Source organism: Pipistrellus kuhlii, unplaced genomic scaffold (genome assembly GCF_014108245.1).
Source record: "Pipistrellus kuhlii isolate mPipKuh1 unplaced genomic scaffold, mPipKuh1.p scaffold_m20_p_12, whole genome shotgun sequence".
NCBI classification, from domain to species: Eukaryota; Metazoa; Chordata; class Mammalia; order Chiroptera; family Vespertilionidae; genus Pipistrellus; species Pipistrellus kuhlii.
The window spans coordinates 25,113,326-25,136,866 of NW_023425427.1; the positions used below are offsets into that span (position 1 = coordinate 25,113,326).

The 23,541-nt window shown below is 37.7% G+C and overlaps 1 protein-coding gene across 1 annotated transcript in view; it reads left to right on the forward strand.

The window, feature by feature from the left end:
* GNAQ (G protein subunit alpha q) overlaps positions 1-23,541 on the forward strand; it is a 255,115-nt gene that overhangs the window by 174,200 nt on the left and 57,374 nt on the right. Inside the window, exon 3 of the mRNA XM_036433729.2 lies at positions 10,434-10,588. Coding sequence (XP_036289622.1) covers positions 10,434-10,588 — 155 coding nt within the window. The remainder of the gene's footprint in view (positions 1-10,433; positions 10,589-23,541) is intronic.

Sequence of the window (23,541 nt, forward strand, 5' to 3'; positions counted from 1 at the left end):
ATTAAGTTACAATGCCTATGGAGCAGAAATGTTTTGGGAGTTGGTTATGACTCACACCTAAGTCATAATTGTGTCCAAACAAGCTCCAATAATCAGTCATGAGCTCCATCTCTTAAAATTATTTGTGGAAGAATAATATTATGAACTGATAGAAAAAAATAGTTCCTATGAAAATACTTGAACTGAAATACATGCATATTTGCATTTAAAAATTAGAGTTAAGGATACTTTCCATTTAGCAGAATTTGTTCTAAGCTTCACAGGCATTTCAGTGCCTAAAAGTGAAGATATTTCTGAGTTAAAAATACTAAGTTCTACAGAGAAGGACCCAATTGAAAATGTTCAATGTTTCAAATTTATTACCCTAAAATGGTTCATGTAATTTTGAAGACCATTGCAAGCATTTTTATGAACTAGTTAAATGTATAATACGTTTACACTGAAAAAAATAATACAGTCTTCTGAAAACTGTCAGGGACAGGATATTAGGAACAGATATGGCTAAAAACATGACTAAAGTACATGTATGTACCAAGAAAAATTCCTCTACTCTTCTTTTCTTTGTATTTGAGAACATTTTAATAATGCCAATGTAATAAATTGATTTGTTGGTTAATATTTCAAAGATATATAACATTAGCTTTTAGTAATGTAGTTTTAGTAACCATTTTCATACTCAAAAGTGTCATGTGTTAGACTATAATATCTATCATCATACTTTCTCTAGAATGTTGCAGGTTTCTCCATACTGGTCCAAGTAACTTTTTCCAATTGATTCTTCTCTGTAATCTTTCTGAAATTTGGGTCCTTTCTCAGATTGACAGATTATATAACTCATTTACTTCCTCCCAAATTTTTAAAATTATGAACAACAAAAATGCCTAGTGAGATGTGGGTTCTCCTATTTCCTTTACTGTCTTGCTCCTTGGATTCTAAATGTTTCATTACCATTTCTTATAAGACAAGTTTGCCATTGCTTTCCTTTCTTTTTACATACTATCGGAACCATTTCTTGTTCTTTGAATTAAAGGGATAGTTAAGAAATGCTCTAAGAAACTTCTTTCCTTCTGTGAGATTTGGAGACCCAGACCCCTTTTCACTTTCAGTTCTCCTGAAACACAAGATCTGAAGTTGCAGTGGTCAGGTTTCACATTGGATGTCCTAGAAAGATTACATTCCCTGTGTAGGACTTGGAATTCTGAGACCAACTGGGACACCCTTCTTTAAGGAGCCTGTTCTTTTTTCTTTTTCTTTTTCTTTTTTTTTTTTCTGGCTTTGCTTAAAAACCTACCAAGCTGAACAGGGGAATCATCTTTATCTCTTTTTCCTGCTGTCAAACAAAATAAAACCCCAAACCAGCAGCAGCATGCTCTTCTGGTTAATAAGATTGTAGGAACACAGACATTGCAAAGGGCTCAATGATTAAGTTTTTATGAGACATATTGTCATCAGGAAATGAACCACATGCAAAATGTGATCTCAAAAAGGAAGATAATATGAATCCATAAAGCAGACATTTAACCCATGATGGCAGAGTTGGAGGAGAATCAGTTAATCCGTTGTTTTATTTTTGTAAGATCACCCCCTGGTTTGTTGTTGGGAATCTTAGTTCTTTACTCAGTATTTTTCAAGCTGCCCTGGTCAAATAAGTTTGAGAAACACAGTGAAAACTTTAATAGGAACTGTGTGCTCGTGGATTCCTGGCACCGTTACCTTATTAAAGGTCCTGAGTTCTGCAATACAGACATCTATTTGCATAGCCATCATTGTCCACATTTATCAGATTTTGATTTTAGAACCCATTTTTCAAATAAGCAGTCATTCAAATCCCAAGTAACTAATGTCCCTCAAATATTCTTTGATGGCAACATACAGGTAGACCTAATTATTTTAGATTTTAGTGAATATGCATATATGTTAAAGAGTCTTCTTTACTAATTTTGTTACCACTGCGACTTTGCATAAGTTCTTTGAAAATAAACTTTTTTGTAGTATTCATTGTATATATTTACATGTTATTATATTGTTATCATAATCATGAAGGTAATAGGAACATTTCAAAAACGGTGTAAAATTTTATATGGCATTCCAAGATTTCACAGACCGGAGGGCAAGATTCTACGTAATGGAACCATGAAATTACATCAGTCGCAGGCCCTTTGGAACTGCTTGCCATTCTGCATCAAGCATTTGACTTTCATGCCATTCATACTGATCGTTATGAGATGGCAGACAAACATGAAGAAGAAAAATGATAAAGAACTAAATAGAAGGATATTTTGCATGGAAAATTATAGTGGTAGGCCCAACAAAAAGATTGAGTTCTTTTAAGAAAAAAATAATATTTTAAACAGAAAAATAGAGTGTTTCCTTCTCCCAAAAAGAAATCCGTTATATGTTAGAATAAGGAAATCTAGTTTATAGTGAAGTAACATCAAAGGGAGAAATATATCTTTAGCAAATGTTTTCTGGGAAAGGCAATGTACCTTATAGTTATTAATTACCTTGCAAATGCCATTATGGAGATTAAAAATAAAATCTGATTGAATGTGAAAATGTAATAATGAGGTAATAAGTATAAACCTAGAATAATATGTGACAGTTTGATAAACTTTCTTACCTAATATTTTGTTACCTGGAACATTTTATTTAACATAACTTCTCTGATTTATCAGTGTCTAATTCATTGCCTGACACACTATAGATAAATATTTATTGAAATAATCAACATTTATTAATGGTAATTTTGAGATAACAGGAATTCATAATTATAATATTGTTTTAGGGGATTTTACCAACTTTTTAATTTTCCTAACAGCCCTACAACATATTATTTTCGGCATTTATAGATGAGAAAGCTGAGGTTCAGGAAGGTTGAGTGACCTACCTAAAGGCATGTGACAGTTATGATCGAAACCTGGTTTGATCTCAGCTCCTCTGGGTCTCTGGATTTCTCATTGCGAGATTCAGTGGTCTTCAGGTGAAGAGGGACGTGGGCGCTTAGCAAAAGACAATCAGCAGATCCCTAGGTCTGAAGGATTCCAAACACAGGACTTACAAGTCTTCATCAGAGACCCCAAAAGGCTGTGTCATGGAGTAATTTGTGATTTTGCTGAGCCAGGGGTTGAATTTGCTGTTCTGTGGGAATGAATCACTTGCTATGTGAACTCAGCTGGTAGCTGCTCAGTGGGACTTTACTGCTGTTTGTCATTTATGCAGTAATGCTCATTAAACAAACAAACAAACATCAACTGTATAATGCACCTATGAAGATCAACTGTTCAAATTGTGATGCAGTCAGAGACGGTGAGGTGGTCTAGGAAAGGACGGCTCTTATACAAGTTTTCTGTAGGAAAGTTTAAGCTGAAAATGCTTGCACATTTGAGGAGCCAGAGGTCCTGTATCCACTATGACCTCCAGTATGTCATTTCACGTTTGAGCAAATTAAGGTTTGGGTGCCTTGCCCGAGGTCACAGAAACTAATAGGTGTGTGCATCATGGTTTACGTTTTCTGTGCTGTTTTCCTTTTCTTTTGCTTTTTTTTTTTTTTTTTTAAGACTTTTAAATTGATTTTTATAGAGAGAGGAAGGGCGAGAGAGATATTGATGAGAGAGGTGCCTCGTGCATGCCCCCCAATGGGAATTTAGCCTGAAACCCAGGTATGTGTCCTGTTCAGGATTCCAACTGGTGACCCCCCAGTGCATGGATGGGATGATGCCCGACCAACTGAGCCACACCAGCCAGAGATTTTATTTTGCTTTTTAAATAACTAGTAGCTTGCCAAAACCGGTTTGGCTCAGTGGTAGAGCATCTGTCTGCTGACTGAAAGGTCCTGGGTTCGATTCCGGTCAAGGGCATGTACTTTGGTTGCGGGCACATCCCCGGTAGGGGGTGTGCAAGAGGCAGCTGGTCGATGTTTCTTTCTCATCGATATTTCTAGCTCTCTATCTCTCTTCCTTCCTCTCTGTAAAAAATCAATAAAATATATTTTTAAAAAATAATAATAATAAATAAATAAATAACTAGTAGCTTTAGGTGTTAGGCTCCTCCTCTAAGTGTTGTGCATGCGTTCTGTTCTTGAACCCTCTAAGATAAGTGCTGTTATAATCCCCATTTCACAGATTAGGAAACAGAGGTTTAGAAATGTTAAATAGCTTTCCCAAGGTCATGCTAAATTTGTACAGGGTAGAGGTGGGATTATAACACAGCAATCTGATCCCATATTCTTTCTTTTTACTTTGTACTTCCTCTGAACAGGAAAAGAAAAAAGAAAAAAGAAAAAAAAGCCTGGGGTTTCCCCCCCCTCCGTTTTTTTAGGGATCTGCATTTTCTCTAGAGTCCAATGCCAAAATGAAAATAAGCACCAAGAAGAAAGAATGAGATGTTGTGAGCCTCAGTTAAGAATTCAAAGGGACTCCATCAGTGGTTCAGACGTGTTCTAATTTAGAGGTCCTCTGTGCATTGGGCATCCCTTCAGATGGAGCAGGCCTAAGGAGCTGAATATTTGTGTCTGAGAGCTTTCAACAAATGTGGAAGTTACCATTTGCTTTTCTACTTCAGGAGTATAGGAACTGGAATAGGTGTGACATTCCGGCCTCAAGCCACTATGAGGTGTTAATGAGTCTTTGAAAATCCTTCCAGAGTGACTATAAGATCCTTTTTGTTTCATCTGAAGGCTTGGCCTTCTGTGGGCAGAGTAAGGCCCCCACTGGTGGGAACTCAGTTCTTCCTTCCCTTTGCCTAAGCAACCATGGAAACATCAACACATCCAAGATTTACCTGAATTTCATGACCACCGAATCCCTAAAACAAGACATTACCACATTGGCACATTTTGCGGTTTCCATGTGGTCTTTCCCTAGAATTCTGCCAGTTTCTAAGAGTAGCTACTTAGTTCTTACAATATTCCCTCTAAGGCTTGCTACCAGCTTGCTAAGAATTCTGAAAGCTAGCATTCACCATTAAATATTTCCACCTAGTGTGCTCAATTTTAACAAAATGAAATCGAATTATATTTTGTTTATATGATTTCATTCATAATCTGTTTTGCTTTTCTCTGCACAATGTTCAAAATAAAAAGGGTAGTCAATTGTAATTGATTTGCTATTTATAATATTATTAGAAATTACTTCTTTTCTTTTCACCATAGCTTTTTTTTTTTATTAGTAATTGTTTAATTTCACATAATTGTTTTTTATTACTACTCACATTTGACATTTGGACAAATAGAAAAGGGTCTAATTTATCTTCTTACTCTAGCATACTGAAAAGCATTCTTTCACATACAGGATATATTCTACCAAAAAAAAAGGAAAGGATTAAATTTCCATTGGTGTCATGTATATAGGCAGTTTTAAAATTCTGTGTGTATTTTGTAAAATGCTGTCATACTTTAAACAACTTAGAGAATGCCAGTTGAAAGTTCTTACGTGAATACAAATTACAGTTGATTATATTTGAATGTCATTTTCCAAATCAGCAAGGATGGAACGAAGCTTGGGAGGCAGTGAAAATGACAGGAATTCTGTCCTGGATGAAGGCAATACGATGATCTGTGTGCATTTGCGGGCAATATATAATACTTTCATGGATGCTGGAGGTTGACCTCAGAGTTATTGCTCGTAGCTGATCTTATTCATGATAGCCTTCACTGTGGAGATTAATTTGAATTAATAGTCAGCATGAAACTCCTCACTAGACTGTTTTCCCCCCACAGTCCAGCGAATCTTTGTCCTTCTCTCCCTCCTCGTTGGAAATGTCAGGCATCTTCCTCTCCACCTGCCACACAAACTCTGTCTTCTCTCTGACACCTTGTTTGACCTCCTTTGTTCATGTTGAGTTCTCCTTGCTCAGTCCACGTGGCATTGCTCATGTGCAGATTTAACTATGACTTGTCCTGTGTTGTTAGGTATTGTTGGAAATAACAAAGTCTTATTTTAATAAATGATACTAGGTGATCCTGGAGAGACAGTGCCATAACTCTTCGGTCCTCTGTGCATTGTAGATGTATTTATTATATATTTATAAGTATACAGTTTATGGCTAGATGAGGTTTATAATTTACTCCAGCTGTATCATCTTATGGACAAAAAAAAAAAATATGAAGTTATAAAGATGTAAAGTAATTTCTCCCAAGGGTTATATAGCTAGTGTTAGAGATAAAGCCAGGACTGGAAGTTAGATATCCTGATTTCCAGTTTAATACAATTTCTACTCTTCCTTATATTCAACAAATATTTATTGAGTATCTACCAGGTGGCAGGCACTCTGCTAGGCTCTGATACTGCAATGTTGGTTTGGAACTTATACTGTGATCATGGAGGAAGATGTTAACAAATATACAAATACCATATTTTCCGGCGTATAAGACGACCCCCTAATTTTACAGTTAAAACATAGGTTTAGACCTATATTCACTGTATAAGACTACCCCCCACTTCCGAGGCAACACCAGTTCTTTTTTTTAATAGACCGCCTCTCTGAATATGGCCAATCTGAGCAGGCTTTTTACTAGAACACTGTGTAGCTTCGGGTACAGAACATGTATAATTTGCATGCATAAAAAGCCTGCTTGGATTGGCTGAGTTAGAGAGACGGTCCGAGTAGCCTTCCAGTGATTGGTGCGGGATCGCATTGGAAAATTCGTTTAGCAGCATATCCAGACGATTTTCGGGATCGAGTTGGAAAATTCATTTAGCGGCATATCAAGACGTTTTTTGGGTTATACTCGGCGTATAAGACGACCCCCGATTTTCAGTTGACTTTTTTTTGGTTCAAAAGTCGTCTTATACGCCGGAAAATATGGTACTTGTATGTCAGCTACGTTAAGGATTATGTAGTGCTGTGAGACTAGGTAATGGACAGAAAATTGTAGGACTTGGCATTGTATTTATATGCATCTTTAAATGCTTTGAAGTTAGACAAATATTTGTGTGCTCATTTTTCTGTGTTGAGTCCCAAAAGAAATTAGGGTCATTAAGCTACAGCCCCTTTCTTCAACATATAGTCTACAACAGGGATAAGGCAAGCCGTTAATAATTCACACAAAGTAATATGTACAAGTCCCATTGTTCAAAGGGCGCAAAGACCACATTTTGGGTGGAGAAGAGAAGTATCAGAGAGATGGCATATGACATAGCCCCAGGACAAAAGCTAAAGAAAGTACAGAAAGGAAGAGGGAAGACATTGCAGATGTGAGAAAAAGCAAGCCAGCTAGGCCACGATAGGAAACTACAGGAGTTTTCTGGCATGAGAAAGTAGTCTCGCTTTGCAGGAGCTGGTGCTCAGTGGAAAGTTACAATACGCTGTTGAGAATGTTGTCTTTAGTTAATACCCTTACAGTCAACTGAAATTAAGGCTGGCCATGTAAGAATTCCCTCTTGCTCCAACTCCTGGACCATATAATCCTATGCTTTGTTTCGTTGTCATCTATATGGATGGTTCCCCCCCAGGGGGACTACGTCTAATTCCCTGATGCTATATATTACCTAGCATCTCACTGGAGTCCAGTAGACAGTTAATCATAATGGTGAAAAGTGTCTGGTATGTTGAAACTGTTTTCTCTGGCAGAAGCTAACCTCTCTAGAAACAGAAACAAAAGTCCTTCCAAATGGCATGACGGGCCCAGTGTAGTGAGTATCAAATTCATTTTAAATCCTGCCTACACTAACCTATGTCACCATGTAGCTATTAGCCAATTTAGAGAGAGGTCTCAGCCATAACCCTATGGATAGTATCATAGTTTGCCTAAATATTATTGTAGGAAAATTCTGGAAATGCCTTACTTGTTAGCATGTGTTAACCCACATGTGTCAAACACAAGGCCCGCGGGCCAAATCCGTCCCGCCAGGCCTTGCAATGTGGCCTGCACCGCGCTGTCATCACTGCACTCCGCTGCATTTCCATCACAATGACAGTTTATGACTGTTCAGTAAACCATTCAGCCCGCGATTTAGGCTGGATTTTAGATTTTGGCCCCTTCTCTGATTGAGTTCGACACCCCTATGTTAACCAGTGGCCAGCTACCACTTTCTAGGTTCTATGCAGGGCATTGTGTTATTGGTCCAGCTTATTTGGGAAGCAAATAGGAAAGAATCTTTTAGAACAAATGCTACAATTGAGTAGCCACCAATGGGTACAGATATGCTCTATCTTTCCTAGGTTTGCTGAGATTTAAAATTAGAAATATTTCACAGAACATTTTCGCTTCCCTTGGAAAAGTGGAACATCTGGAAACCGTCAACCTACATTTTCAATGGCAGCAACTGGTTGGAGTTAAATAGCAGCCGCCCTTTTTGATTAGTATGTGTATTGCCCCATGTACCACAGTCCTCATCACTTCCTATCGCATATATCTACCCTGTTGTACTTATTTTTATGGCTTCTTAGCCTTATGAATACTCTTTCCTAGAATGTCTAGTTCAAAAGATTTGAGGTGGGATAAGAGGATTTGCATTTCTACCACATTCCCAGGTGCTGCTGCTGGTGTGTGGATCCCCTTTGGAGACTGACCCTACAGTATTGTAATACAATACAAAGCCATGTGAGGCTAGTGGGGCAGTATGTTCCCCACCAGGAATAACAGTGGGGTTATAAGAAGAAGCAGAGTCTGATTCAAAACCCCATCTTGAGAGCATATCCGGTTGGAAACCATTCTGTATATCCCTGCCTCTTCCCCCAGTGATCCTCTGAGATCCATTGAATCCCCAGAAAACCCTGGAATGCAGATGTAGTGATGATGAGTCTAATTTAGGATTATAGCAAGGGTAATCATTATATCTCAGGACACAAGTAGTTAGAGCTCATAGTCAGTGAACAAGGGCAGAAAAGCAAGGGTTGAAATTTAACATTCTTACATATCTATTGGGCCATGATGGGGAGGCCCCCACATCCAGTGTTTGATGTTTGGAGGAGGTCTAATTCAGCAGGCTGAAGGCAGAGAAGGTGGGTCTAGCATAGACAAACACGAGCTCCAAAGCCATGTGGAGCACTGCATTGGGGGTTCATTGGGTCACTGGTGATGATTGTTTTCAAAGAGTTAATCTTGTGAGGACCTACAATTGAGGTGGGTGCATCTGGAGTGGGACTCAGGAACAGGACTCCAGACTGGCAGGACCGCTGGAGGGATAACAAGGCAGATGGCCTGGATAGGGACTAGGTACAGAAAGCAACTACAGGGATCTGTTTTCCAAGAGTGCCATCCCGTGTAGAACTGGGTTTCTCCATTACTGGATTTGACTATCAAGGTCAGAGCAGAACTAGCAAGAAAGGTGGTTTCTTCAGTCCTTACCATGTTGGGCTTCTTAAAACCTGATTAAAGTCAAGATTAGTCTAATGACATGGGACCTTTCTCACATATGGGCAGAAAAAGAAGGTAAAGGTTGGGAGCTAGATAGGACCTGACATGATTGAAATTTATTACTGTTCAGTCTACTTAAAATCTCTATGAAATTACAATAATAACTAGGTCATCATGTGCCCATGATAGCCACTCACTAACCTAGTTCAGAAGTTTGTATTTTTGTACAAAATTAAGACTGAATAAATTACCAGCCATCTGCCTTCAGTTTCCAATGTAATTATTTTATTTGTTTATTTAAATAGTTATGTCTATATAATTTGCATATGTATTCTTCCATGAAACATATTCTAATTGGGATTGTTAAGCAGTGGTATATTCCTGTTAATTCCGGGAGTGACCATACAATATTTTTATTTCAATCTTATGGAAAAAATCTTTTAAATCCCCTTATCTATTTCCTGCTTAATGTTGCATAATGAAATAACAATGTCCTTCTTTGTTGAAAAATTGAATAGGGTCCTCAATCTGGTAATGTAGGTAAAGCAGATATAAAATAAATGTTTCAGAATAAATGTTTTAGAAGTTGGGGTATGTGGGGATGGAGAGAGAATGGTTTCTATTTCTCAAATTAAATCATTGCTCTTAACTGTTGTTCTAATGGTTTTACACTCTGTAAACTAGGGAAACTAGTCCTGATTAGTTGGGGAGTCTGGTTGAGTTTCTGCTCAGATGTAACACCCATGGGCTTGGGGTATTATGTGTTTGATTATAATAAACTATAGAGCAGATAATTCCCTTTTTCCCTTTAATGATATTACCTTCGTTCGGATTATGATTATCACCTAAAACCAGTTGTGTGTCGCATGGCATCCTCATTGTTCTGTTGGAATCTGAGTACCCTGCTTTCCTCTAGTCATCTCTAAGGAGCCTCAAGGTTTACTCTACAAGAAGAGATTTAGGACTGGACTTGCTCAGGGGGGGAAAAAAAAAGCAGCAGCAGCATTATTTTATTATAAATCAGTTTGAAAACCAGTATATAAAGGAAGACCTCACTGTGCTCAATGTAACATGTGAACCAAAGGCAATGTTCAGTGATGGAAAGGAGACTAAACCTGCTTTTTTTTTTAAACAGGCTCATGCACAATTAGTTCGAGAAGTTGATGTGGAGAAGGTGTCTGCTTTTGAGAATCCCTACGTAGATGCAATAAAGAGTTTATGGAATGATCCTGGAATCCAGGAATGCTATGATAGACGAAGAGAATATCAATTATCTGACTCTACCAAATAGTGAGTATTCACCAGGATTTCTCTTTACTTTCATGTGCAGGGGTTCCGCAATGATAACTTCTGTGCTCTGTGCTTGGTACAGAGTATCTGATTCAAACCTAAAAGTTAGGAAGTATTGATATTAAACTTGTGACCAACTCATAAGGAACTGGCATGAGAGTTAGGAAAGTGTTTCTTTTACTATTTTCTGTTTGAAAAATCAACTGAAGAATCTAGAAATCTGAGTTCACCAACTCATCTCTTCCCCAAAATTGCTAACCAGTGATTCTCAAACACAAATGCCATTGTAATTTGAAATCTTATAATATTAATTTCTAATACAAATTTATAATCTCATTCATATGCTAGAAAACACTGACACACAGTAAGAACTGCAAATACATACATTTGATTATGGCTTCTAAAGCATCAGACTCCTTAGTTCCCAGGTTCCAGACACAGAACCTTGACTGCTTTCTTGGAGCCAAAATTATGTTGATGGATAGGTTTATCTCTGCATGAAAATTGCATGTGAGTCTAATTTTGCATGCATGCCAAAGTTATTTTGTGAGCTGTCAATCAAAATCATGTGTCCTGGGAGAGATTTGCATCCTAGAGAGATTTGTGAGTTCTCTAGATGAAATCTGGCCTAACAGAAAGAAAGTAAAGACTTGGCCATCACTGGATTAATGTAATCAATGCAGTCAGCAATCTAGATAATCAGGCGACTGAAAAATGGATTTTTTGGTGGTATTTAGCCAGATTTCTGTCTACATTAATTATATGAGCCAGTATTTGCCTCTTGTGTTGGTTCGGGGCAGACAGAAGAATGAGTGGAAAATATGCAGCTGCCTAAGGTCAGTTTATATGATGAAATGGAGAAAATAAGGAGCCCTGGAGGCTGATTGGCTCACTCAGTAGTGCATAGGGGATCCAAGAACTAGTCAGCTTTGTTTTTTCTATAAAGTTGGTCAAGCTTTTACCCTAGTTCCAGGCATTTGTATAAGATAAGTTATGATTCATGTAAGCCACAGAAATGTTGCCTGGTCAAAATAGTTCTGGTATTCTTAAAGTAAAATTGAATTACAGAATTCTGAAATGGAGCATAGAATGCTCATGAGCACTGAATGTGTCAATCATATTTTATCTGTATTAACTCCCTTGTGTGCTTCTGAAATGTGTGCTTTACCCATTCCTTATTTTCCTTTTCCTTCTTCATGTCACTCTTCCTATCCATAGTCTTTCTTTTCTACCATCTAACTGCCTACTTTCCCTCTTCATCCATCTTTCTAGCTCTCTCCTTCTCTTCCTCCCTCTTTTGCTCTCTCTTGAGCTCCTACCATAAAAGTTTCTGAGTACAGACATGAAAAAGATGCATTCAGCTCTTGTTTGTTCCAAATTCTGCCCCCTCAACCTTTGACCAGCTGTCTTTCTTTACTTCCTGCCCCCTCTGTCCTTCTGTTTCCTCTGCCATTTCAAATCAAATCCATCTCCCGAGGTTGTTGTTGTGTTTTGTCCCTTGTTCTCTGTTCCTGTTCATTGTGTTTTCTCCTCTCTGTGTATTTACCCCTCCACCCTCATTATTGATTCTCCTATAACTCTCTTTGTGATGTCTCTTCTTGCCCTTTCTAATGAATAAATCCTCCATTATGAAGGTATATTTTTATGAGGAAATCTTCCAACTCTCATCATTTCTCACCCCTCTTACTTTTATTTTTCTCCTGTTCCCATGTCCTGTCCTTTACCTGTCACATATCTGTTTATCCTATAGAAGTCTTGCTATTTGGGACATCAGAACACCGGATGTCTAATTAAGTGTGTGCTTACCAGGGTTAGGACTTCCTGTTAGCAAACTGTTTTAACTCCTTCTTCTGAGATAGGCCCTCTGAGTAGAATGCTGAACTGATGTCGTGCACTGGTTTGCCTATCATTGGTGAAGGCAGTGTTCATCACAGTATAGGACACAGACACTTTCCATTATGAAGTCGTATTCTTCCTCCTGCCACCAAAAGCCATCATCGTGGCATCACTGAGGGGTCTTCAGTTCCTCATCAACTCTTTACTTATAGCTTTCATTTCAATGGATAATTATTGCTTAATTTAGTAGTTCCATTAGCATTTGTGAAAGAAAGATTGTCTATTTCTGTCAGTTGGTCTACACTGGCATTCTTCTGTGAAGTAAAAGGTCTTCTCAAATGGTGCTCTTTGATTATCCTGAAATGTATTTTCTACTGAAAGGTATATATTTCAATCATTTCTGTTACACTAATTTGTTACCATGCACTAAATAGATGGGGTGAGGAACCTTTTCTCTGCCAAGGGCTATTTGGATATTTGTAACATCATTCGAAGGCCATAAAAATGACCTAACATAAAAATTAGCCTGCTGTATTTGGTCAAATATTTAATTAATTCATCCCAAATGCCTTGACAGGGCCAGATCAAATGATTTCATGGGCCTTATATAGTGGACGTTCCCTACTCCTGCACTATGTCATCTATCTTAACACTTTGTACATGTCTCTTGTGTCTGTTATCGTGTTTACTAGGTCTCTTTCCTTCCCTCAGTGCCTATCAGTAACTGCTCCTGTTTTACCTTCACAAATGACTTTTCTATGAAAGAATAGATGGGTACTTTTCCACTATTTCGATGACCATGATGTAGGTAGGCACTGTCTTTCCATGGCCTCTATAAATGAACTAAGAAGTATAAGTGCTGAAGGCACTCAATTCAAATGTTTTTGTCTTGATGTTTTTGAAGGTCTGGAATCTGAAAGCTTTTTTATAAAAAACAACAGTAGCTACTACTTACTGAACACTTATTATATGCTAGATTCTGTGCTTAGTCATTAATATGCATTATTTTATTTAATACTCAAAGCCACCCAAAGTGGTAGATATTTCTTATCATCCCCATCAAAGAGAGGAAGAAAATTGGTATTAGAGAGGTTGAGTAACTTGTTCAAGGTCACACAATTAGTAAATGAGAAGAGTAGGAATCGGATTTAGATTTGCTGCCTCTAAACACCAAGTTTTTAAGTACTGTGAAATATAGCCTCACAGAGGATGGATAGATGGATGGGAGATAGATAGATAGATAGATAGATAGATAGATAGATAGATAGATGTCTAAGATTAGATAAATCATATACCATGAAAGGTACAAATTATTAATCTTTATCAATGTTAAAGTCAAGGAAAATTATATAGAGTTTTTTGAAAAACAGACCTAACATGGTTTTGATTATCATCCAGAAAACTTAGCCATGCTGAACAGGGCATCAGTTATTCAGACAACATGGATGATGTTCTGAGTCACAGATAATTTCAAAATATTATTTCTTTATTTTAGCCTATACTCTTAATCACTTCTGCACTCCATCCAATAACTTTTTGCTGAAGTCAAAATAAAGCCAGTAAGAAAGACACAATGAAATTATTTGAGCTTCCCTGTTTCTACTTTGATTAGTCAACTTGCTGATCATAACAGGCAATCATATGGCTCAAAGGACAGGCAGCATTGGTAGAAACAAGGAGATGAGAAATTCCAGATGATGGATAAGCAGTTTTGGATAAGTTGCCTTTCATTTGGTGCTTCTTCCAATTCTCTTTAATGCAAGAATAAAAGCATTCTAAAATGCTGAAGAGTTTTCACAAATTATTTTATTTTTTTGTTATTGATTTTGAAAAAAAGCCTGAGGGCTCTGAATAGCTTTAGATAAAGAGCACAATAAACAGATGGCTGTAGGTTTACTTTTTTTCCCGGGGTTTACCACCTGCTTTAATATACTGAGACATCAGGTCAAATGAGTTCACTGCCTACAGAACCAAAAGCTCCCTGACATTAGCCAAAGAACACAAACTTCAATCACATCGGCATATAGTGAGAATAGTCCTTATTCTTCAGTCTTTTGGCAAAAGACTGACTACTCAGTCTGTGTACAGCTTATGAAATCAAATCATTCCTAATCTCACTTTACTGAAGTCCCCCCAAGGAGTTGAGTAGATCACACATCTTCTTTAAAATAATTTAAAAAAATTTTTTTCAGTTGCTGTTTACATTATTTTATTTGTTTTAGGTATACAGCATAGTGGTTGGACAGTCATGAACTTTACAAAGTGTTCCCCCTGAAATTTCAAGTATCTAACTGGCACCATACATACATATTAGAATATTATTGACTCTATTCCCTATGCTGTACTTTACATCCCCATGAGTATTTTATAACTACCAATCTTTACTTCTTAGTCTTTTCACTTTTTTTTCACCCAGTCCTCCATTCCCCTTCCCTCTGGCAACCATCAATCTGTTCTCTGTATCTATGGGTCAAATCAGTCACCTTGAAATTTCCATATGTTCTAGAGCCCATAAATCCAACATACATAAATAAATTGGCTTTGGGACATAAGTCAGCATTGGAATTTACTTCCAACTCCATGCTTAGATTTTTAACTTAATTTTTAAATCACAAATAATTTGAACATTGAATTTAAATGCAAAACTAATTTCAGAGATATGTTAGCACGTCCACCTGATTTAGGGCCAAATCCTTCTTGAAGGGGTATCTTGCTAAAATGTTCCTGAAAGATGAGCTGTATACTGGTATTTCAACTCCAGGGTGTGTTGGCTATCTCTTGCAGCCATCCTGACTTTGTTCTCAATCTGATGATAAAAAAGAAGTGTAAGCCTACTTCAGGCTTTTGGAGATAAACAACTATATGGTGAAAACATTGAGTCCGGGTCCAGTGGTTGAATTTCCTATCATCTCTGGGCTATTGACGTGCCTCAGAAATCGGTGTCTGATCTACTAAACTTCATGAAGGGAACTTCGGTAAAGTGAGATTAGAAATGATTTGATTTCATAAGATGTACACCAACAGAGGAGTCTTTTGCCAAAAACCTGAAATCTGACTTCTGAAAATTCATTTCTAAATTCAGAAGGCTTTTGAGTCCGTGATAGTGGGCTGCCTGAGAAACCATTATCCTGTGCAAGCAGGTGAAACCCTAGCCCCCCAAATTTACCTGGAAATGTAATGGACAGAGAAATCTTTCTCTGTGTGGTTAAATAACTAAGACTGTTATCTTAACTCAGAAGTGGGCAATGATCTTGAATATGTTTGCTCTTTTCTAAAGCATGACAATAATAACATGGCATTATCATTTTTTTCATTTAAGTGACATATTTATTTTATTTTTGTTTTGTTTTGTTATCCAGTGAGCCAAAAAACAAAACAAAACAAAAAAAAAAACAACCCTTGAATTTGTCTTCCACAGTGAACTCAGATGATTCCAAAGTCTTAATTATTCCTTTTTCAGAATGCTTGGAGCTGTTAGAGATGATAAGATACGGCTGAGATATGCTTAGCTGCTTTCTAACCTTCATAATAGAGCCTAGTTGGGAAAGGGCTTGTTTGGCACCTATGTGCCCACCTATTCTCTCTCCTAAAGGGCACAGTGGGTATGGGAGACACACTTAACTTTATCAGTTTGCTCCTTGCTCACATTTTGGCAATTGCACCTTCAGTAGTTTGACTTCTTCCTTACAGTCTTTTCCATTGTCTACTCAGGATGACTTTGTATCCAGCAGAAACCAGGGTGCTGTTACTATGGAATAGGGATTGGCAAATGCACAGCTCAAATTAAGCCTGCTGCGGGTTTTTATAAATCAAGTTTTATTGGAACACAGCCAAGCTCATTTATTTCTATATTGTGTATTGTCTATAGCTGGATTTTCACCCAACAAAAGAGTTGAATAGTTGCAACATGGTCCACTAAGCCTAAAATATTTACTATCTGATTTTATAAACTATGAGCTCTCTCCTAAAGAAGATTGAATGTTAAAGGGCAACTAGTACTATGCTTCTTCTTCTTCCATCATTTAGATAGAACCTGACTCAGAAATCACGTTCTGAGTTAACTCAGAGGTAAGTTTTAGAATACTGAGAGAATGGGTGGCCTGCATTTCTTTGGCAATACTCCATAAATATTGCTTTGCACAACAAAACTTTTGATAAGAAGTGAGTATCAGAAAGCTCTAGACGTAGGGGTGTCGAACTCAATCAGAGAAGGGGCCAAAATCTAAAATCCAGCCTAAATCGCGGGCCAAATGGTTTACTGAACAGTCATAAACTGTCATTGTGATGGAAACGCAGCGGAGTGCAGTGATGACAGCGCGGTGCGGGCCACATTGCAAGGCCTGGCGGGACGGATTTGGCCCGCGGGCCTTGTGTTTGACACATGTGCTAGAGTGTCATTACCTTTAAAAGCTGTGCAAAGAATGTCTGGTACTAACAATGATATGAATGACCAGAAATGTTCATTGAGTTGATTTGGCTCTGGGAGCAAGGATTTCATCTCGTGTGTCTGTAGGTTTTTGACTCAGTGTAGTGCTTGTTGCAGTTCAGGAGAATGTGACAGGATTAAATCAACTGAACCAAAAGTGAGGACTGACTGACTTTTGTTAAGGGGCCTAATAGCACTCGACTTGACTAGAAGACAACCCACCTATGATTACAGGTGAGCCAAGGAGCTTCTTATCAACTTAAGTTCATTCAAGTTCCTTTCTTACTCCCTGCCTGCCAAGCAACGTTTGGACTCTGATTGGCCAACCCTGATGTTCTTCATTATTACTATGGCTTCTTGATTTAAAGTTATGAATTGAATTTATCTGTAATTAGTTCAACAAGGTTAGTTAGTATGACCAGCTCCTGAGATCTCATCATCCTTGTCAAAATGAAACTTCTTACAGAATGAGTATTAAGTTAAGGTCACATGACCAGGAGAGAGCTGTTTTCATCAGCAACCTTTGCTCATGGCTGACCCTTGGCTACAGTCACTGGAACCTCTATTATGACCCACATGGTTTTGCATTATATCATGGTTATTCATAGCATTTTTACCTCCATTGAATATAAGCTCCTTGAGGTCAGGGCTCAAATCTTTACGTGTGTGTGTGTGTGTGTGTGTGTGTGTGTGTGTGTCCCACTCAGTTGTAAACAGTACCTAGCTTTCATTATAGGCTTTCAGTAAAAAGCTGTCAAATGAGTAAGTAATAAAAGAATAAGTAAAATTTTTTCTCATCTTTCTCCTCTCTTCTTGTTTACATGGTGTAACTCATCCCCACTTCTTCTCTACGCTGTTCTCTAGTGATTACAATTCATAATCATCTCTCCCTTCTCATTGCTTTCATGGTTAGCAGCCTACAGTTTGGCACTTAATTATTTATTAATTGATTCATTTGTGCTATCTTTGCTTCCCAGGTAGCCTGATACCCCCAAGGCAAAGAATATATACATACATATATTTAAGTATTTTGTACCAACTTTCTTTGCCAACCCCCAACACACAATGCATTATAATTTAACTTATAACAGATTTTCAATAAATATGTGTAAATTGACTGAATTAAATACTGCCATTGTATTTCAAGACAGGCAGACTAGAATAAAAAGCAGTTTCTGGTTGTGTTTTTGATGTTTTAGAAATATAAAAATAGTGTCAAAATTATTCAACAGCTTTGAAAGTTATCATATAAAAGATGAATAAATTAACAGAACTAAATAGGCAAATTGAAAAAGGCTTTTCTTTTATCTATCTATTCATCCTTCAATCATCCATCCATCTGTGTATCTTGCTCTCTCAATGTTGTGGGTTTTTTGGTTTTTTGTGGTTTTTTTGCTTGTTTGTTTGTTTTTTCATTACAAGGCCAATTTATTTGTTTGAGCAATAGACCTAAGAATCTGTCTCTGTAACCCAGGCCTGGCCCTGGCATCCACCTGACAGTTGTTTAGCTCATTCCCCATTTGACACTAGTCTCTTTTAGACATTTGGATCATTTATCTATAATAATAAAAGCATAATGTGCTAATTAGACCAGATATCCTTCTGGACGACCTTCTAGACAAACCCAGGGCTGTGAGGGAAGCCTGGATCCCAGGTGCCAGAGGGAAGCCAGTGCTGGCAACCGGGGAAAGGAAGGCCTCCTCTTGCACTAATTTTGTGCATGGGGCCTCTAGTCCATGCATAAGAGTCATAAGGTACTGAAACTATTTACCAAATGTAGTGATAGGATCTTCTTATGGATTTAATTTATTGATAGTTCTTAAACTCTGATTTTTTCTGGCCTGGCCAGTGTGGCTCATTGATTGAGTGTCAGCCTATGTTTGGAACAGGATTGAGTGTCAGCCTATGTTCAGTTGATGTTTCTTTCTCTCTCTCTCTCTCCTTCTCTCTGAAATCAATAAAAATTTATATTTAAAAAAATCTCTGGATTAACTTAGTTTTTTGACAAAGGAAAATTGAAATGCCTGATCTCTTAGACTTCTCTTTTATGCCACAGAATATTCTCCTTGTGTAATTATAATGAACTGTGGGATTGTCACCTACCTGTTACCATTAGGTAATCTTTGTTTTAAACCTGAAATTTTGTATTGAAAACAAACAACTTCTTTTTTATAAAATATATTTTATTGATTTTTTACAAAGAGGAAGAGAGAGGGATAGAGAGCTAGAAACATCGATGAGAGAGAATCATTGATCAGCTGCCTCTTGCACACCCCCTACTGGGGATGTGCCTGCAACCAAGGTACATGCCCTTGACCGGAATCCAACCTGGGACCTTTCAGTCCTCAGGTTGAGGCTCTATCCACTGAGCCACACCGGCTTCGGCACAAACAACTTCTTATGAACAAAATATCTGTATTAAATGCTGCACCTTCTTGAACGCTTGTCATGGTGTGCCAGGTGTTAAAAAAAGGAAAGTTGATTTATCCTCCACAGAAGGAGCTCTTCAGGAGATAGAAGTGTTGGGGTGATTCATAATCCCATGCAGCTAACAGCCTAACCAGGTTACCAGGCAGGCTCATTTCAGCCATGGGAGCTGCCAGATGAGGGAAAGACTTAGTACCAAAACCTGTACTTGACTCTTCCCTCAGGATGGCAATTTTGCAGAACTATTACTTTAAGTCCTATATATTTTAAGTTCACCTTGAAAATTTCTTTTTATCTTTTCCCCTTTGAATCCTGTGGTCACATAACAACTGTTCAATAACCATGTGTTTCTGGTTTCTCCTTAACTTCCTCTGCTTTTGATAATGCCAAATAAGATCTCATAGCATGATCTAGCTTTCAAATCCCCCTAGACTGTTCCTGTTACAATGAGGTCTTCTTAATTTTTTTAATGAAGTTGACCTAGTTTTTCTAACCTTCTTTTCAATAATTAAAAAATGTGCAGTTCTACCAGAGTCATTTTCAGTGCCAGAAATTCATCTTAATGTCTGACTTGAACTGCAAATCTGTTAAAAATATTTTGATAGCAGTTGAAGAACCTAACACATACCCCATAGCATGCTACATGAATTCCCCGAAATGCTGTTTTCATTATTTTACTGTGGTTGGATTGATAAAATGGCAGAGATTTCTTTTTCCACTTATCACCTATAGGTATTTTCCCCCTTTTGGTATAATTACTAAAGGTTGCATATCTGTAACTTACATTTTTATTTTTTCAACCCTAGCTATAATGTGATATAAATTACTTGCCAAATTATCTCTATGTTTTATTCATGTTGCCTTCATTAAAAAAACAAACACTTTAATTCCTATGTTATTTTTGGTTTAGATTTCAATTACCCTGCTAGTCATATTTGGGGCTTTTATTTTAACTTAAATTTTAAAAAATAGTTCTCATTATGTATGAAATTGGAGTATAAGTTAATTTGAAGGTTAGTTCAAACATGTAATTGACAAACTATTATCAAAACTAAAGAACAATTGGCATATCTTTTAAAAAATATTCCAGAGAGAAAATGGCATGTTTAATTTGATTTCAGCATATTGTTTTAGTGATATTTAAGCTTTTTTCATATATTTTTAATCACTTAGAAGAATAAATTATACCCCATTTCTGAATTTTTTATTTTCTTCGTTAGCCAGAAATGATTTTGAAGTTAAATATATAGAGAACTTAGCAGTTATGAGGTGTCATTATAAATGCATGTGCTTGATTTCTTTAAGTCTTTCATACAAATCTGTCATGCTACAGAACAATGTCTTGTGGATAATCTCCAAAGATTAGAGATAGTTCATACAGGTTCTCAGAAAATGACTGTCCAAAATATACAAGTGTGCATTTCATCCCCATTACCCCACCATTTCTCCTCTTCATTAAACCCTTTTTCTTCCCATAAGCTGGTAACCCTTTTATAGGCTGGGATCACATGCTGGGCTAAGTACCTACCACAATGTCATGGTCAAAATATGATGTTTAATTCCAGATGATCCTGTATTTTTCTCATGGTAGGAAAGGAAATGTTGAAATTTTACTACACGAATCTCTTTGTTGCTTTGCTTTTCACTGGAAACCATCAGAAACCTATTTCTTTTATGAAAGAGATTGTGTCAGAATTGTCTGTTAATAAGGTGTCACCCTCCCTCCATTTGGCCTGAATTAGGGTGAATTCCAAGGCCTGAAAGTTTAATGCCAAGAGGCATAAAAGAGACATACAAATGATATCATTTTGTGGACAGGACCTGAAGCAGATCAGGAAGCATATATAGTAAATGAAGTTAAGCAAAGGCTGCTTTTCCTTCTTGTGTTGTCTTTACATTCATCAGAGGCCAGGTAATTCAGAACTCAGTTCTTATGTAATAGCGGCCAACAATAGCCCAGAGAGGTTATTACATAGAGATGGGTAGCTGACACCCCCCTTTGTTTTCTTCTGAAAGGTATAACCACTTTTCTAAAGGCTACAGCATTTTCCACAAAATTGTTTTAATTTGTGCCACGGGTTGAACACTTACTGTGTTCCAGGCCCAGCTAAGTGTTGGTGACCAGCCATGGACAGTGGGTCATGGTCCCTTACTCCATAGTGTGTGAGTCCTAACTGGGCCAAATGTAGAAAAATGTAGAGTTGTGTGCTTTTTTAAAATATATTTTTATTGATTTCAGAGAGGAAGGGAGAGGCAGAGAGAGAGAGAGAAACATCAATGATGAAAGAAAATCATTGATTGGATGTCTCCTGCACGCCCCCTACTGGGGATCAAGCCCTCAACCCAGGTATGTGCCCTTGACTGGAATCAAAGCTGATGCTCTGTCTACTGAGTCAAGCCAGCTGGGCAAGTTTTTGTTTTGTTTTTCTTAATCAATTATGAAGTTATCTAGTATTAGTGTCTCAAAGCAATGGCAAGTCATGAAAATCCCCATGAGTAGGTTAGAATGAGTTTAATAAATGACACCTCCCATTTTTTAGCATATCCCTAAACATGTCCTGCCTCATTGACAGTTAAAGAAGCCTCATGTGTGCCACGGAGCTTTCTCTCCCTGATAGCAGGCAGGTGCTGCGGCCAGCCCCTTGTTAAACATACATTGCCTTGGAAATGTACCTTGTGCCTGTCACCATAGCAACACCCTGAGAATGACCTCAGCAGCCACTCAAAATCATTTCTACAAAACAAATTATAGCTATAATTATCTTTCTGAATTTACTCTGCACTATAAATTTGCTCAGACCTTGGTGTTTCTTTGTAAAAGGTTAAATGAATGGAATAATTCAGTGGGAACCCATCCACCCAATAGTCACCAACAGTTTTCCATGGAAAGCACAATTCGGTTAAGAGATTATTCCATTGCCTTTTCTCACAATGTGACCAGAATCAACAGATGAGGATACTCTGGTTTTACGGGGCAGAGCTCCATTTGTAAGGGAATAGAGTTGCCTTCTTCCCTACGCAGACGTAAACTGCATGGAGTGCTCGGGTCCCTCTCTCCATGTTCTAAGCCAGAGGGAGGGACACAGGGGCTGGGACTTACACAGGCAGAAGCTCTCTTTGGCAGTGAAAATGCTGGTCTTTGTTGCCTGCAGGCTTAACCTGCTTCACAAATTATCTGCAACATGTCTTCAATGCTGGTGCAGACCTTCCCCTAGGAGAAAATAGTATGTTTATTTTGGTTGGAGGGTTTGTTGTTTTGTTTTGTTATTTTGTTTTGCTTGCCTTGTTTTGGGAGGTTTGGGTTTGGTTTGGTTTTGGTTTTAGATAATGTGTGTTAAAACTAGCCGGCCTTGATATAGTTCCTTTCCATTTTTGTAGTTAAACTAGAATAACTTTTTTACTCCAAGTGAAGTGAGCCTTTCTGTCCACCATCCCACTGAGGCAAAGCAAAAAGAATATCAGGCAAGAACTGTGGCTTATTTCCAAGGGAATCGGAAATGCATGGAACATCGTTAATGGCCGTTTCTGTGCCATAAAATGTGTTCCTATCTGGGCAAGGAACAGATGGAACAGAGCCTGGCAGGCAGCAAGCACTCAGTAGTTCATTGTGGTTATCCTGTCGTTACTCTCCATTAACTATACCGGCATTGAAAAGAAGCATAAGAAAGGTGAAGAGGAAAAAAATATTATTGTAAGAACAAGTTGTTTTAGATACTCAGCTGATGTCTCTGTAATGCCCAATTCACAGAGAGATACCACTGACAGTATTTTTAGGGCAGCCTCTACATCCTTGTAAGTGGTTTTTCTATCACAGGTGTATGCCCCCATTTTATCTTACCTGAACATGTTTTTCAGGGAGCTCAGTTCACTCCTCTAAATTGTAGAGAGACCAGCCGGGCTCCTACTGTGCAGAGTGGCAGGTATTTTCCCATTGCACGTGCTGGTTCTTTAAATTCTTCTGTGCAAATAATGTGTTTAAACATGGAATGGTTCATCTTTCAGAACAGAGAGCCAAGAATTCTTCTTCACCACAGGAACTCGACAGCACTTTATGTGCAAGAATTAGCCACCCTCTGTTCTGACCTCTGCTTATTGGGTTAAGTGAGTAGAAATGGTTTATTGGGCAGCATATTTCTGAGCAAGGTTGCCAATGTAAGTGAGAAGTTCTCTGATTTCTCTAAATTAAAATTCTGTATAAAGAAGTTAAACAAATGTTGATCTTGTAGGTTTCAAAATGTACATTCATTTCAAGTTTTTTCAAATC